Genomic DNA, 15,287 nt, shown 5'->3' on the forward strand with positions numbered 1-15,287 from the left:
CTCATGATGGCACTCTGACAGAACAGATCCATGTTTTATGCAAATTTCATCCGCGAGTTCTTCCCAATTCCAGTAGAAAAGCACCCCGTATTTGTACGCACATGCCAAAATATTCTATTTTTCATCGCAATTTTTCATTCATCTGCCCCAGATATTACGTTCTATTGTGTATGCACACTTTTTCGCATGTTATTATCCTGTCTGTTTATTCCATCATTCGCTTTTCAAGAGACTGCTGTGAGCAGGACTTTCACGAGGAGGAAGACATGAATTGGCTTTAGTGGAGTAATTTTCCCATTTGTCGCATTAAATTTTCCACATTTTCCATGAGGAGCAAAAAGCATTTCATTTGGTTTAATACAGGAAAACATTTTTATGCCAAAATAGATTTAATACCAAAGGAAAAAAATATTTTATATAGTACGATTTTATGAAATAAGTTCATAGAGAAAAAAGGAAGGGAAAGTGTCATAATGCGAAACGCTCGAATTTGCGACTTACGTGTGATTATGTCAAAAGTATTTTCTCTATTTTCTCACTATTTACCGTTTACACCGGTTCACAAAAAAATCGAGCTGATCCGATTCGATCGGATCGGATTTGAACCGAGCCATCTCTCGGCTTATAGTAAGTGTGTCCAGTACATTAGGTTAACTCTACGTGTAGGTGTGCTTTTTAACAATTTCACATACTTTTATTATAAATTAATAAAACCCTATTAATTTTTACTGCTAAATCATATATTTATGTTTTATAAAGTCTACCTAAACTAATTTTTCCAGGCAAAAGCCTCAATTCTGAGATCAAGTTCATGATAAAAATGACTAGCTGTCAAAAATGTCTAAAATCAAGATTTGATATTCTGGCGCGTTGAAGTTGTGGAACATATTGTGTCTCAGCTAAGAATCAAGAAATCAAGGTCATCCGTACACTTAACGAAACATCATCGTTGTCAAAAGATTTTATGGTTTTTCTGATTTTGTCACTTGTATCATCAAAGAAAGCAAGAAAATTGATTATTCTGAAGTATTTCTAAAATGAAAGTTAACTAAAATAAATCAGTGCTGGAAAGTCGGAGGGTAAGAAGACAAAAGAAAGATGAATTATTGAAAAAAATCGGTCCTAAGAGCCATAACCCCACATTTCAGAATACATTCCAAGTCCAACTGAAGAAGTCAGAAAGAAAATATTTGTCCCCAATGGGGTTGAAGTTCTTCCTGGAGGTTCACATCAAATGCTTCGATTTTCATGTATTCTGATGATTCCCCTCCAGTACTGCCGATTTTAGCGGAAAGCAGATTCAGACGCCGTAAAATGATCAGAAATGTTTAGGCAGGGGTTCACGATATTGTAAAATCATTAAAATCCTAAAACAGGACATCAAAAATTAAAATTCGATGAAAAATAAAAAAAATAATAATCCACCTATCTTTCTGCTGTTTGAGAAGTAATAGCTCGTGCCGGAGCCAAATGAAGAATAAATTTTCCGTTTTTAATCAATTTAGCAGCAAACAAAAGTACTTACTAAACTTCACTATTAATTTTTGTAATAAGAAAAAACTAAAATCTTTCACCAAAAACTTAAAAAAAAGTAATATTTAATTAAATAAAATGTAATTTCCACTGAGAAATCATTAGTTGCAAAGTATTTACATAAAAAACTTGGCGGTTCTGCTTCCTGTTCGTGATTGTATCTCCCGGAAACCACCAACGAAAAACCCATTGTAACAATTTGTCAAATTTATTTGCATTTTCCAAAAAGACACATTATATTCGTTCCTTGAAAAAACATAATGAAAGTGCCGCTCCATAAATTTAACGCCCCTAACCATCATCGTGTCTATTCAAATTATTGAAATATGAAATAAATTTTCACTCCTTTTTCATTGCTTCGCATAAAAGAGCCCAGCGACACAATTTTCCACTGAATTCTCTAGAGAAAAATAATACGATTTTCATGACAAAAAGGGGCTCATGAAAATTCACATAGAAAGATATAAAAGAAAATATTGTTATTTTTATTGAATTTACATGAACAATTTTCGGAATAATTTCACAATTTGAGTCAAGAAGAAGAACATCAAGAAAAAAATGAAGAAGAAAAACTGGATTTCACTTCATAAATACAAAAATCAAAGATTAGATTAAATGTATTTAACATTTAGTAAACCTTCAATAGATTGTTGTCATCAAATCCAGCAGAATGTCCTGCATTTCTTACCACAAATTGACATCCATCAAAGTGCATGCGAAGGTCACCACGTCTGAAAATGCAAAATAAAACATAAAATCATAAACTGTGGAAAAAGACAATAAAAACGGAATTCTGCATAGTGCTCAAAATTTCGTATTCTTTTCGAAATCAGTCTATCAGAGAATATGGCCTCAATTCTTAGATCAAGATCAAGGCCAAGATCAAGAAAATTTCAAGATTTTGGTATTCTGAAATCAAAAAATCAAGATCAAAGTGTCAAATTTGTCAAATGCCTTGAAATCTTGAAATCCAAGACACAAACCGTGTGGATATCAAGATTTGCAATTCTGAAACCAATATTTCAAGATTTCAAGACGCCAAATTTCTTGTTTTCTTGAAATAATTTCAAGAACCTCAAGGAGGTGCTTGGAATTTTCAAGATCTTAACAATTTGAAGAGTTTTATACGGAAATGACTCCTGATGAGGAATATTTCCATAAGAAATGATACAAAAAGAGAATCACTATGAATAATACTGCGTTTGATCTTGTAATTTAATGGAAATTGTACATATTTCTAAACGTTCGTATTGAAGTGAAACATCCTGAGAATACTTCCAAAAGAATCACATCTTGCATATGCATTTCAAGGTTTATCACAGGCTAGTCCCGGGCAAGTGGCCTTCAAAGTTGAAGCTAATTTCTTACTTTCACATATAAATTCGTATGGGAATTTTTCTGCACTCGTGAGCGTTATGCTAAATATTTAAAAAGTGAGAAGTTTTTCCGTATTATAAGATACCTTTCCGTATGAAGGGATAAATATACTAAATTTTTATTTAAATAAATTTTTTCCTTGGAGCACTGTGAGCTGAGTCCGAGATAAATTTGGGAATTGGCTTCAAATATCTCCATATAAAAAGGCCAACTTGCCAGGCGCTTGATCACAGGTCACAAGTTTGCTTTGTACTTTCTATATTCCTGTTTATGGCCTCTAATTTATTCTTTAATACGTCCTATAATTCATTCTCCTAATTTATATGGCGAAATTTCAACAAATTACAAAGAGAACTAAAGATATTTATCAGAAGTGACGTTTCGTTAAATGTGGAAAATCTTGAAATCTTGGTTCTTAGCTAAGGCAATTTAAGTTCTATAAATTCTTCTCGTCAGAATATAAAATTTTGATTTTGGAAATATTTGAAAGCTTGAAATTTTGATCTTAACCCTGGTCTCAGAATTGAGGCTTATATCTCTAAACCGGTTTGGAGAAATTTGACATCTTTGGAAAAAGGTCTTGGAATTTCAGATTATGTATAAATTATTTACGACCGACAAAGACCGATTGTAAACCGATAATTATATTTTGTCTTGAATTAAATTCTAATCCCTTTTGGAAAAACTTTAAAAAAATTTATTATTTAGGTTCAATTCGTTTGCTAACCGATAGACTTATGGTTTCGGCACACTTTTTCGATCAAGAAAATTTCGCAAAAATGAAATTCACAACTTTTTCTCTCTCAAACGGTTTGCTTATGTTTATCTATTTTTTTCCACTCAAAATTCGATTGAACTAAATTAAATTTGGTGTGATGTTTAAAAGAAGAAGAAGAGTGCGAAAGAGTAGGATAGACTAATGCAAACAATTTTGCAAAAGAAAAGGATGTGGATTTCGATTTCATGAAATTTTCTTGGCCTTGTCATTATAAGTGAAAAAAAAACGTTACAAAAAGATCGAACATTGGCTTTTCATCACGAGTTTAACCACTAAATGACTTGTTAATTATGTGCAAATAACGTATATGCATTATTTTGCACTTGTTAATTATATGCAACTTTTGGGATATAGCAACTAATAAGTCACGAGTTCGCGCATTCTGCAAAGCTCCTTTCCTTTATCATACCTTTTCTGATCATATTGTTCTATCATCTTCTCACTCTCTGATTTGACCACTTTATTTGATAGTTATATAGCGAATTTTCAGTCAAGTCATATTACGTAGTATACGGAACTTTCATAGATATAAAAGTTTTAATTAAAAGGTGTAAATGATATGAGAAAACTCATATCCGTATTTTCTCAATTTCCACACGATAAAGGGTTTTATTAAAAATATTTTCTGCAACTGCATACATTTTATTGCAAAAGTAGTTGAATAGCATAGAGTTTGCAACACTTTTCAGTGCAATTTTGTCTGATAAAATTGAAACGTTCCTACATATATGAGGAATTCCAAGAGTTTCCTCTATTTTGCGCTTTTCTCGTTATATAAAACATTTTTTTTCGAAAAAGTTTAAAAAAATCTTACGATTGAATTGTTATCACTAAAATTGTAGAATGTGAAATTTATGTAAGGGAAAGCGCGCTACCTTTGAACGACTCAAGCTTCGAATAACTCATTTATTTTATGTAAGATATTTCAAAAAGGTCTCCGAAAATTAGGTCCAAATGGCTGAATTTTAAAGATTTTTAAATGAAAATTTTAGAAAATATAGTTAAAGTGTTGTCCTTTTATATCCTTATGGCTCCGGCACACCATTTAGATCAGGAAAATTTCATGAAGTCGAAATTCGCATCCCTTTCTTTCTCACATGTTTTGCGTATGACTATCTCATTCTTTCGCATACCAAATTCGATTGAGCTAAATTGAATTTATTGTGATGTTTAAAAGAAGAAGAAGAGTGCGAGAGAATGAGATATATATAAGGTAAAGTACCCTTTATTCGATCGGTTCCTCTATTCGACCGGTAGATTTATTTATTCAATTTAATTATATTTGCTATAATATTTTGTGTATGATCTAACATTAATAGGTCAATTATTCTTTAAATAATACGAATCAGTGACAAATTCATAGAAATTGATGAAATTCACCATCAAATATTCAAAAATTGACCCACCGGTCGAATAGAGGAACCCGGTCGAGTAAGGGTACTTTACCTTATTCAAAGCATGTGAGAAAGAAAGGGATTCGAATTTCAACTTCATGAAATTTTCCTGAACTAAAAGATGTGCCGGAGCCATTAAGAATTTAAATAAAAATAAAAATTCATTATTCTGAAAAAAAATATTATACAAAATAATAGAGTTTTCCAGTTTTTCCACCTACGTAAAAACGTAGAAAAGTAGAGAAGTAGAGATTTTAAACAAACTAGAACGTGTGGCAAAATGTCTAAGTTTTTGCATAATGTCTAAAATCGTGGCATTTATACAGCTCTAAAAATTAAACACAATGTTGAACACATTTTTTAACTTTCTCCTCGTTGTTTTCGTGTACATTTCACTTTCTCCACATTGTTTTCGCACATGAATTTCAAATATTTTTACATTATAGGGTAAGTGCTCATAATTTTGGACAGTTTCTAAATTTGGACACTTTGAGGGTAAAATTGGACACTAAAAATAAATTGATTAAAATTATGGATTTTTATTCCAATATTTGATGAAAAATGATTTCTATCTAAATATTTGTTCTTTTTGGAAGATTTTGACACTAAATACGTTAAATTTTGAATATGATTTGAGTTGAAATTGCTTTGTTGAAAATTCAGTGTGAGCAATTGCTTACGAGAAATATGACAGAACTTCGTGGCTTACTTCAGTCTTATTTAGTTTTGGTGAAGTACTAACAAAGTTTGTTCGCTGTTTTTGAGTGATATTATTGAATATTCATTGAATATTGTGTTGATTCACGTTACTGATGATTTGTACATTTGACCTGAAGTGAGATTTGCCTTGTGAATTATATTTTTCGTGTGAAAAATGGGAAATTTTTTAAGACATTCACCAGTGAGGTGATGATTCTTATTTTGGACAGGTGTTTTTCTCACGAAATTTCGTGAAGTTTTAGCTTTTGTGATGACTAGGTTGGACAAATGCCTGGAGAAACAAAGGAGCATCATCTCTACGAAAGAGATGTAGCGAGAAATGCCTTGAAAGGCTCCCGGAAAGGCCAGGGAATGAGCGAATCCGCACGTACTTGGAGTATCGAAGTCAACTCACTTTAATGAATGATATGGAAAGTTTCCGGACTTCTGTGACATTCTACGTTTCCCTTACATGAACAGGAAGAGAACTTGGTAAGATTGGTTCATCAAATGAAGAACAATGGGCATCCTATTGAGGCGGATTAGCTGTCCAAATTTACAGCCAAGTTGGACAAATTAATAAACAAGTTGTCCAAAATAAGAGCCAAGGTCACCTCTACTTATCAATTCATTTTTAAACGTATTAAAACTAATTTTAATAAAAATAAGACGATAAATAGCTTGCTAAGTTTCAAAACAACCCTTCTGAAAAGAGAGTAACAAGAAATGTCAATTAGTATAGAAAATATCGCACTTCAAACTTGGAACTTCGATGCTTATAAGCAGACTGTCCAAAATTATAAGCACTTCCCCTACAACAAAAATCAAAAGAATTCGTAGAGTTTTGAGTGAAAAAAAATTAATATTTAGCCAGAGATCGGCAGATCGGCATGAGGTCGACAGATTGACACAAGATCGGTAGATCGGCCGACCGGCAGCGGCACAGTTATTTACCCCTTATGTCACTATTACACTTAAAATATCTTTGATTTGACTCAAATTATTTTTTGAGCTTAATTATCAACTTATTATCATTAAATGAATTGTGTTCAACGTGTATTATGCAAAAATAATGCTAATGTTTTACAAATCTTTAGAAAAAAATCATGAAAACGTCAATTATACAGCACACAAGGGTTTGTAAAATCTAAAATAGTGGAAAATCTTCAGTACAAACTTGTCCATGTAAAACTAGATTTTGAAATTGCACAAAATTCTCTGTGTAATTCTGTAATAATCGAGAAATTGCAAAATCCTCCAAAATTGCGCAAGTGCGATATATACGATATGACGCTTTGTCAAATATCTGAGTCAAACTTCGAAAAATTTTATGTATTTCCGTGATTTTTTCGAAGTTATAAGATTGGCACAAAAAAATCCTTGAGAATTTTTCATCAAAATTATAAAGTCCTTTTCAATATTCAACAAATTCGTTTTCTGTCCCTTTTAAAAAATCGTATAAAATGAGATTGTTAGGAATCTCACCTAATACAACTATTTTACTTTTAAACGTGAAAACAAGTTGGATAAATACGGAAAATGTGTTCAGAAAATATTATTTTTACATTTAATGATCAGCGCACAATAACTTTTCTTTATAAACATGTTTTCAAAATTTCCCATGTGAATGAGCGAGACGACTAGATCTAGATCTCACTCACTCTTATTGAAATGTCAAAAACATGTTTAGTAAACAAAAGTTATTGTGCGTTGGGCATAATATTTTACAGAAAACAAATGTTTGTTTTGTGACATTTTAGAAAAAAAAAAAGCACGGAAAAAAGAAATATTTTAGCAACAATTATATCAAATTTGTGTAGTTCAAGCTTTCTATCTCAACACCAAAATTCTCAGTGTGCCACTAAAATATTTATAGTGCGATATGTTAAATTAAATCAAAATATTCCTGACAGCGTATGATTTTTTTGTTGAAAATTTACATAAAATGAAAATGGCATTATCCTGAAAAAGTTATACTGTATGCTTCATATAATGTTCATGTAATTCTCGGTGGGAAAATATTACAAACTATTTCTCATATACATTTTGTCGTATTACGCGAGGTACTGACCTGACAAAGAGATGTGATGTTTGACCCAGAGATGCGGTGCAGTGCATAAAGTTGGTGGTGAGTGTAGCAGATCCATTTCCCGGGCTTGTACGTATGAGGCTCTTATTATTTGAGCGCGTCACTCTGGAAAATTGATGGAGAAAATTGGATGAACTATTGCCCTAAAATATTCTACCAGGAATTTATCGCACTTTACGAGACCATCAGGAGTTTGGGAAATCCTAAAGCCATTTACATCAAACATATCACATCCATCCTCATTGGACCACCAGGAAGCAGCTCTAAGAACTTGAAGGACCTCTTCTACAAATTCTTCCCCGTAGCGAGTGTCTCGATAGAAGAGAACTTTAGTAAAATCCTGTGACATATCCGTGAAACTATCTGTTGTAGTTCGTGTTCCAGCACTGTCCACCAAGTAGACAAGAGCACAATTTTGGCTCGTAAAACTCACTCCCTTCAGCCACATCTTGGCATAACGCACAAAATTATTCTTTCTCATTCCATCATATGCTACAATCTCAACCTTTGATCCGTACTGATAAACCCTTCCATTGGGATGAATTAGGGCTGCAGAGTTTCCAGTGTTAGAAAGGGCAAGAGCAACCTTACTGCGACTATTGAGAACTCTCACAGCTCTATCTAAAGTCATCTCGATGCTTTTTCACAAAGAAAATAATAAAAAAAAAATTTTTTTAGCAAAAATGACTTGAAGCATAGAAATATGCTCAAAAAAGTTTCTTTTCAGCAAAATATTTGCAGTTGTTAAATGGACAAGAAGAGAAGATTAATTTGTCAAGAAAATATGCTAAAGAAAAAAGTTTTACGAGATATTTATACCCTTGAGCATCTTAGGAAAATCTAAACTTGCGAATGCAATAGAGCTGAACCTTTTCTCATCTGTAAAACTTTAGTAATATAGCTTTTCAGAAAATTTATTAAATAATTCACGAGTTTTTCTTTTAGCGCAAATGTTTAATATTCATTGCAAAAAGTTATTAAATTATTAAAAGAATTGTATAAGATTTTAATAGGTCTGGGAAACTTTAAATTACGAATTTTATTTGACGAACATTAACGTTTTATGATATTTTTGATATCTAAAAAAAATAATTATGCTGTGTTATGCGGCTTTCGTCAGTCAGTATCATAAAAGCTTTTTTTTACAGGTTTTCTTGATGAAATTTTTAGGATTATAACTGCTCGAACTGCACGAGAGAGCAGTTTCCACAATCCAATCTTTTTTTCAAATTCTCACCATCCTGGCTTCCAAACGGTTAGAGATATGGCTTTCGGTCTTTGGTGACCCCCCCTCCCGCTCCACACAAGACTACATTCTCTAGCGAACTCAGTTTCCCAAATCGTCCCCCACCCCTTCCAACCCCTCCAAAAACATGACTTTTTTTAACTTATCTCAAAATTGGCCCAAGCAAATTCAATGATTTTCAGATTATTTTGTAGTTAGTCTAGCCGAATATTAAAACACCGACACCTATCACCGGTTAATTCGCCATATTGAATTATTTAATGTCAAAGATCAGCTATCTTGGAGGGCATATTTTTCAACGGATTTGGACAAATTTGAATTTTTTGAGAGTTCTTGTAATTATGAACCCGACTGGATCGGTCACAATACGTGGTAGGTTGGTAAAGTAATCGCTTTATTTTAAAAATAGAGGAGACTAGCGCAAAAAGTCACAAATCGAAAATATCAAAGTTCAATAACTCCCAAGATAGATAAGAGAGCGACTTGAAAATTTTTCCATAGATAGCCTCCACAGACCTTCTTTAATGTCGTAAGTTTCTTAGAATTCGAACAAGGAATTTAGAAAATACAAAATATCGAAATTTTTAGCCCTATTTTTGAAATATTTTTCTTACAGAACATATTAATTATTACCTACATATTTTTCAAAATTGATGCGCTAAATGATTTGGATTCTTTGAATACGATGCCGTTATTTATTTTAATATTTTACAAGGATTCTTTTTTCCAGAAATCTTTTCCTTAAAAATGACCACTTGGGGTAAAAAGTAACAAAAGGCATGGAGAAAAAGTAACAAAAACCGAAGCAATTTTTGATAAGGGAAGAGCACCAGCGATCGGCAGTGTTCCTCGGATCGTCAGGTTAATACCGTATCGTTGCTACAAATAAAATAAATTTTTAAAAATTATTAGCTACTTTTTACCATTTAACTCTCATAATAATGTACTGCAATAACCCAGATTTAATTTATAAAACCAATTTTCTGTGAGACACCTGATTTAATTCGTGACGATCCGAGGTACAGAAGGCAAGTTTGCAATAACACCTACTTTTGATTACTTTATTGTAATGATTTATTAATAAAATGCACAGATATAGTTAAATGGATAATTAATAGAGTAATTAGTATCAACAAAAATATCAAAAAGTATGTTGAGGCTTATATTTTCAACTAAATATGGAGCATGTCTCTAAACATTCCGATCCGTGGTGCTCTTCCCTTATCTCACGGTGAAAAGAAACGTCAATGCTATGTGTCACCGCTTGTTGTTTGCATTAGTCAAACGATTTGCTGTCCCTTGTGTGTGTGTGTTTTTATTTTCTAAAATAGCTTGAAAAGTGCTTTTCTCATTCAGATAGAGGAAACGGTGTTTTACAAAGATGTGTCGGAATAAATTTCTTATGAAAATATGTCATTTAGGTATTTTTTTTTAATTTATGGAAGCCCGTAAGAAAACGAATCAAAATGTGATAACACGGATAATACATTTTCTCTCAGAGAAAACGGTATTTTACAAAGAAAGGTCCTCTAGGTATTTTTTCAAATTTACGGAAGCCTGTAATGAAGCGAATCAAAATATGATAATACCCAATATCTGGTACTATTTGCCCCAGCATTTTTGAGAATTACCACAAAATTACCTTCTAGAAAACGGCTCTATAAATGTATTTTTTTACAAAATAGAGGAAAATGAGTTTCACAAAGTTGTAGCGCAGTAAATTTTCTACAAAATTGCGCTAATTAGAAATTTCGGGGACTTTCGGGTACCTTGTAAAAAAATAAAATATCCGTTTTGTGATTTTTTACTCCTGTCTCCCCTACTGTTTTTTGCGTTTTTCCAGTCTATTGACCCATATAAAATTGAAACGGTAAGAGATATCGACTTATGGGTTTCGCTGATCTTCCTAAAATAACATCTCGAAGCTAATCTCTTTTTTTACCCCCTCCCCTTTAATGTGTTCCCTATTCACCAAAAATACTTCAAAAATAAGGTTGCACATTTGTTTGCAAAAACTTGGCCGAAGCGGTTTCAATGATTTTCGGATATTTTTTGTAGTTAGTCCAGTTGAATTGAAAAACATCGACATCATCTTTCACCGGTTATAAATCGCAATCTTGAATTATTCAAGGTCAAAGATCCTAATGTTCAACTGACTTGGTCAAACTAATTTATTTAAAATATTAATGATTTTTTTTAAAATACCGTCTTCTTGAACAATTTACAACTTTAAGATGGTTTTGTGGTAATTAATAGACAAAAATAATCGAAAATAATCTTATATAAACATCCAAAAAAAAAAATATAAGGCACAGCTTCTTCTCGGGAGTTCGAGCAGCTCGCAAAGCCTCTGACGTTTTGCCACCCCTTTACACTGATTAGGCATTTAGTACTGTACTTCCTGATTAGAATAATAAAAAATGGCAAAAAGAATCTCCGATTAATGAAAAAAAAATTATAAAAAGATAATTTTTTGAGCGAAGTATTTCTATCAGTTCTATCAGACGGTGCATTTTTTCAGATTGAAATTTTTTAAAATGCTTTTAATCACGAAATATAGCTGTTCTATATTTTTTACAGTAATTTAGAAATAAATAAAAAAAATATTATTTATTGTTATTATTAAAATTAGAAAAAGCTAAAAAAAAGATATAAAAAATGTCAACCGTGCTACAATTCAACATTAAACCTTACCTGATACCTTCCCTAAGACTGATGAGAATTGTTCCATCGGGCTGGCAGTGGACTCCAAAAGATCTTGGAGAATTGAAATTCCAGTTGCGAATCGAAGAAGGCGGTGCTGGGGGCTACAAAGAAAATTGTCTTTTTCTAAAAAGCCTCTCCTAAAAAGCAATTTCAGAAGATCAAATACTCACGAAGAAACTAACAACTCCCTGTTCTAGGGGAAGAACAGGAGCAAGGATTCGCGGGCGTGCTCGTAAATCTCTGCCCAGGATGCTTCGGTAGGGTGGCGGAATGGGTGAGGAAGCGGCAAGGGGAAAGGCTGGAGTAATCTGTGGGTGCATCTGAACCACCCTCGGAGTGTGTTCATGGTTCTGGTGACACGGAGAAGGCTCAAGTTTTGCCGGATTCATGACAAAAGGGGAAGCGGCCACGTTGAATTTAGTGGTGGCGGCAAGTGCTCTTGCCGCCGCTGTAAAAGGACCCCTCGAACGACTTCCCTGTGGGGAATTTCCTGTTGGGCCGTCTTCGTGGGGTTTCTCGGGCTTAATAGATGCCATTTGGGCAATCACTGAAGGATTTTATTCGAAGAATTGTGAGAAAATTCACGAGACCCCAGAAATCACACTCTTTCACTTTGAGAAAAAACTATTTTGTCACTTTTCCAGCGCCTACTGCGCTTTCCGCGTTTCCCTACCTTTGTCAAACGCGCGAAAAATTTGAATGTGTGCCGAAGACGCCGAGGGGTTAGTAACTTCGCATTTTCTGAAATTATTATGGAAAATGCAGGAATTTAATTAATAGTCTCAATCTATATATCATTTATCAACCTGTCACCTAAAGTCTTCCCTCCAAACACCTAGAAAAGTCATATGTTTGAATATGAGAGAGGGTTTGTTGGAGAAATGTGTCCTCTCGAAATGCTCAGATATTTGGGCGCAGGTGGATGACTTGGGGATTAGGGCAACACTTGGGCGATGTTTATGGAAAATAATGGTGAGGTGACTCTTCAGCAAATCACCCTACCCCATAGATTTTCCATTAGTATGGGGATTTTGCGACGTAAAATTCATGTTTTCAGTGAATAAAAGCATATAATTTTTTAAGGAAATATTCTGAGACCACTTTAAAATTTTATAAAATCAAATTTTGTTTTCTATAAAATCCCAATTAAAAATTATTCCATTTGTTCTCCGAAACCTACTCCAAAGTTTTCCCTTCTCTTCCACTGATGTATGTAATTATATTAATTAAAACAGAGATGAGCCACTGGAGGATTATTCACATGAAGTTTAGAATGGGTATTTTAGAGTGCAGGAAATTTTCCCTCCTGGGGAAAACCCTGAACATGAATAACACATCTTTTCTGTATGGCTTTTCTGGTTTACACATGACTCAAAATTAATTTAATGATACTGTACTGAAAGCTACTGAAGAATCTTGATATGCAATGGTGAAAAGCTCTTAAAGAGATGGAAGACTTTTTTGTGTGAAGTTTTAAACTAGGCCGATGGACTGGATGAAAAAGCGGTTAGATGAGAATTTATCCTGGAGATGAATCAATAAAACATATCGCACTGAGAGCTTTTGTTCTTCCCCAAGTTGAGGGAAAAATAAATGTGGTTATTTAATAATGTCACCTCCAACCATCATTGGAAAAGCCTCATCGATCCTTCTGACCTGATAAATCTATTACAAACATGGGAGGATTTTTTCTACCTTTTCCACTCTGCACTAAAATTGCCTCAAGGATTTAATTTATTTTGAAAATTTTTAATAAGAGTGAACAGTTATTGTGAAATATTGTAAATTCTACAAAATCAAAAAAAAAAAAAGTTTACAGAACAATCTTGGGAAAAAAAGAAGAATTCTCGTGTAAAATTCAATCATTGGTGGAGAAGAATGTACACAGAGAAAAAAAATACCCTAGAATCAATACTTTTTTGGGATACTTTTGGTATTAAAAGGGCTCCAATACCTCGTGGTATTAAATTCTAGGGTATTTTGGGATTAAATTCAAGAAAATCTCTGTCATTGATTTAATACCATAAATTCATTAATTTTCAATCGCAATGAGTATTGATTCTATCCTATTTTGGTATTGATTCTATCCCATTCTGGTATTGATTCTATCCCATTTTGGTATTGATTCTATCCCACTCTGGGATTGATTTTTATCCCACTATGGGATTGATTCTATCCCATTTTGGGATTGATTCTATCCCACTCCTATCCCACTCTGGGATTGATTCTATCATTTTGGGATTGATTCCATCCCATTCTGGGATTGGGATTGATTCTATCCCACTCTGGGATTGATTTTAGGGTATTTAGGTATTGATTTTATCCCATTCACGTATTGATTAAAAAAATATTCCTTGGAATCAATACCTCGTTAGTATTGATTTTAGGGTATTGTGGGATTGATTCTATCCCATTTTGGGATTGTATTAATTCCATTCCAGTGTAGTATTGATTTTCGCAAAGTCCATTGAAGAATCCATATTTTTTTGCATCGGCCGAGATTCGATCTCACAACTTTGCAGCAAATCACTTGAGAGTCGACGCCTTAGCCAGTTGCGCCACGGGGCTCCTTGAATTTCCTTTATTACAGCACAATGAGTTTCTAATTTCATCCCATTGTGGGATTAATTTCATACAATTTCAGTATTGAGTTTAGGGTACTCCAGTATTGATTCTATCCCATTTTGGGATTGATTCTATCCATTTTGGGATTGATTCTATTCTGGGATTGATTCTATCCCATTTTGGGATTGATTCTATCCCATTCTGGGATTGATTCTATCCCCATTTTGGGATTGATTCTATCCCACACTGGGATTGATTCTATTCTGGGATTGATTCTATCCCATTTTGGGATTGATTCTATCTGGGATTGATTCTATCCCTATCCCAATCTGGGATTGATTCTATCCCATTCTGGGATTGATTCTATCCCATTTTGGGATTGATTCTATCCCATTTTGGGATTGATTCTATCCCACTCTGGGATTGATTCTATTCCATTTTGGGATTGATTCTATCCCATTTTGGGATTGATTCTATCCCACTCTGGGATTGATTCCCACTCTGGGATTGATTCTATCCCACTTTGGGATTGATTCTATCCCATTCTGGGATTGATTCTATCCGATTCTATCCCATTTTGGGATTGATTCTATCTCACTATGGGATTGATTCTATCCCACTCTGGGATTGATTCTATCCCACTCTGGAATTGATTCTATCCCACTCTGGGATTGATTCTATCCCATTTTGGGATTGATTCTATCCCATTTTGGGATTGATTCAATCCCATTTTGGGATTGATTCTATTCCACACTGGGATTGATTCTATCCCACTCTGGGATTGATTCTATCCCACTCTGGAATTGATTCTATCCCACTCTGGGATTGATTCTATCCCATTTTGGGATTGATTCTATCCCACTCTGGGATTGATTCTATCCCACTCTGAGATTGATTCTA

The 15,287-nt window shown here is 33.5% G+C and overlaps 1 protein-coding gene across 1 annotated transcript; it reads right to left on the minus strand.

Annotated features, from left to right (window-relative positions):
• Positions 1–1,997: 1,997 nt before the first annotated feature.
• LOC129801543 (uncharacterized) lies at positions 1,998–12,474 on the minus strand. The gene is made up of 5 exons (XM_055846752.1): positions 11,993–12,474; positions 11,811–11,923; positions 8,044–8,508; positions 7,853–7,975; positions 1,998–2,264 (listed from the first exon to the last, which is right to left on the minus strand). The coding sequence occupies exons 1-5, from the start codon at positions 12,356–12,358 to the stop codon at positions 2,162–2,164; spliced, it is 1,170 nt and encodes a 389-aa protein (XP_055702727.1). The 5' UTR covers positions 12,359–12,474; the 3' UTR covers positions 1,998–2,161.
• Between the last annotated feature and the right edge of the window lie 2,813 nt (positions 12,475–15,287).

This window comes from Phlebotomus papatasi, chromosome 2 (assembly GCF_024763615.1).
Source record: "Phlebotomus papatasi isolate M1 chromosome 2, Ppap_2.1, whole genome shotgun sequence".
Taxonomy (NCBI): Eukaryota; Metazoa; Arthropoda; class Insecta; order Diptera; family Psychodidae; genus Phlebotomus; species Phlebotomus papatasi.

Coding starts and splice junctions, on each gene's coding strand:
- LOC129801543 (XM_055846752.1), bottom strand. CDS start 12,358: ATGGCATCTATTAAGCCCGAGAAACCCCACGAAGACGGCCCAACAGGA. Junction 11,924..11,992: donor AGGGAGTTGTTAGTTTCTTC/GTGAGTATTTGA, acceptor TTTTCTTTGTAG/CCCCCAGCACCGCCTTCTTC. Junction 7,976..8,043: donor ACTCCTGATGGTCTCGTAAA/GTGCGATAAATT, acceptor TCAATTTTCCAG/AGTGACGCGCTCAAATAATA.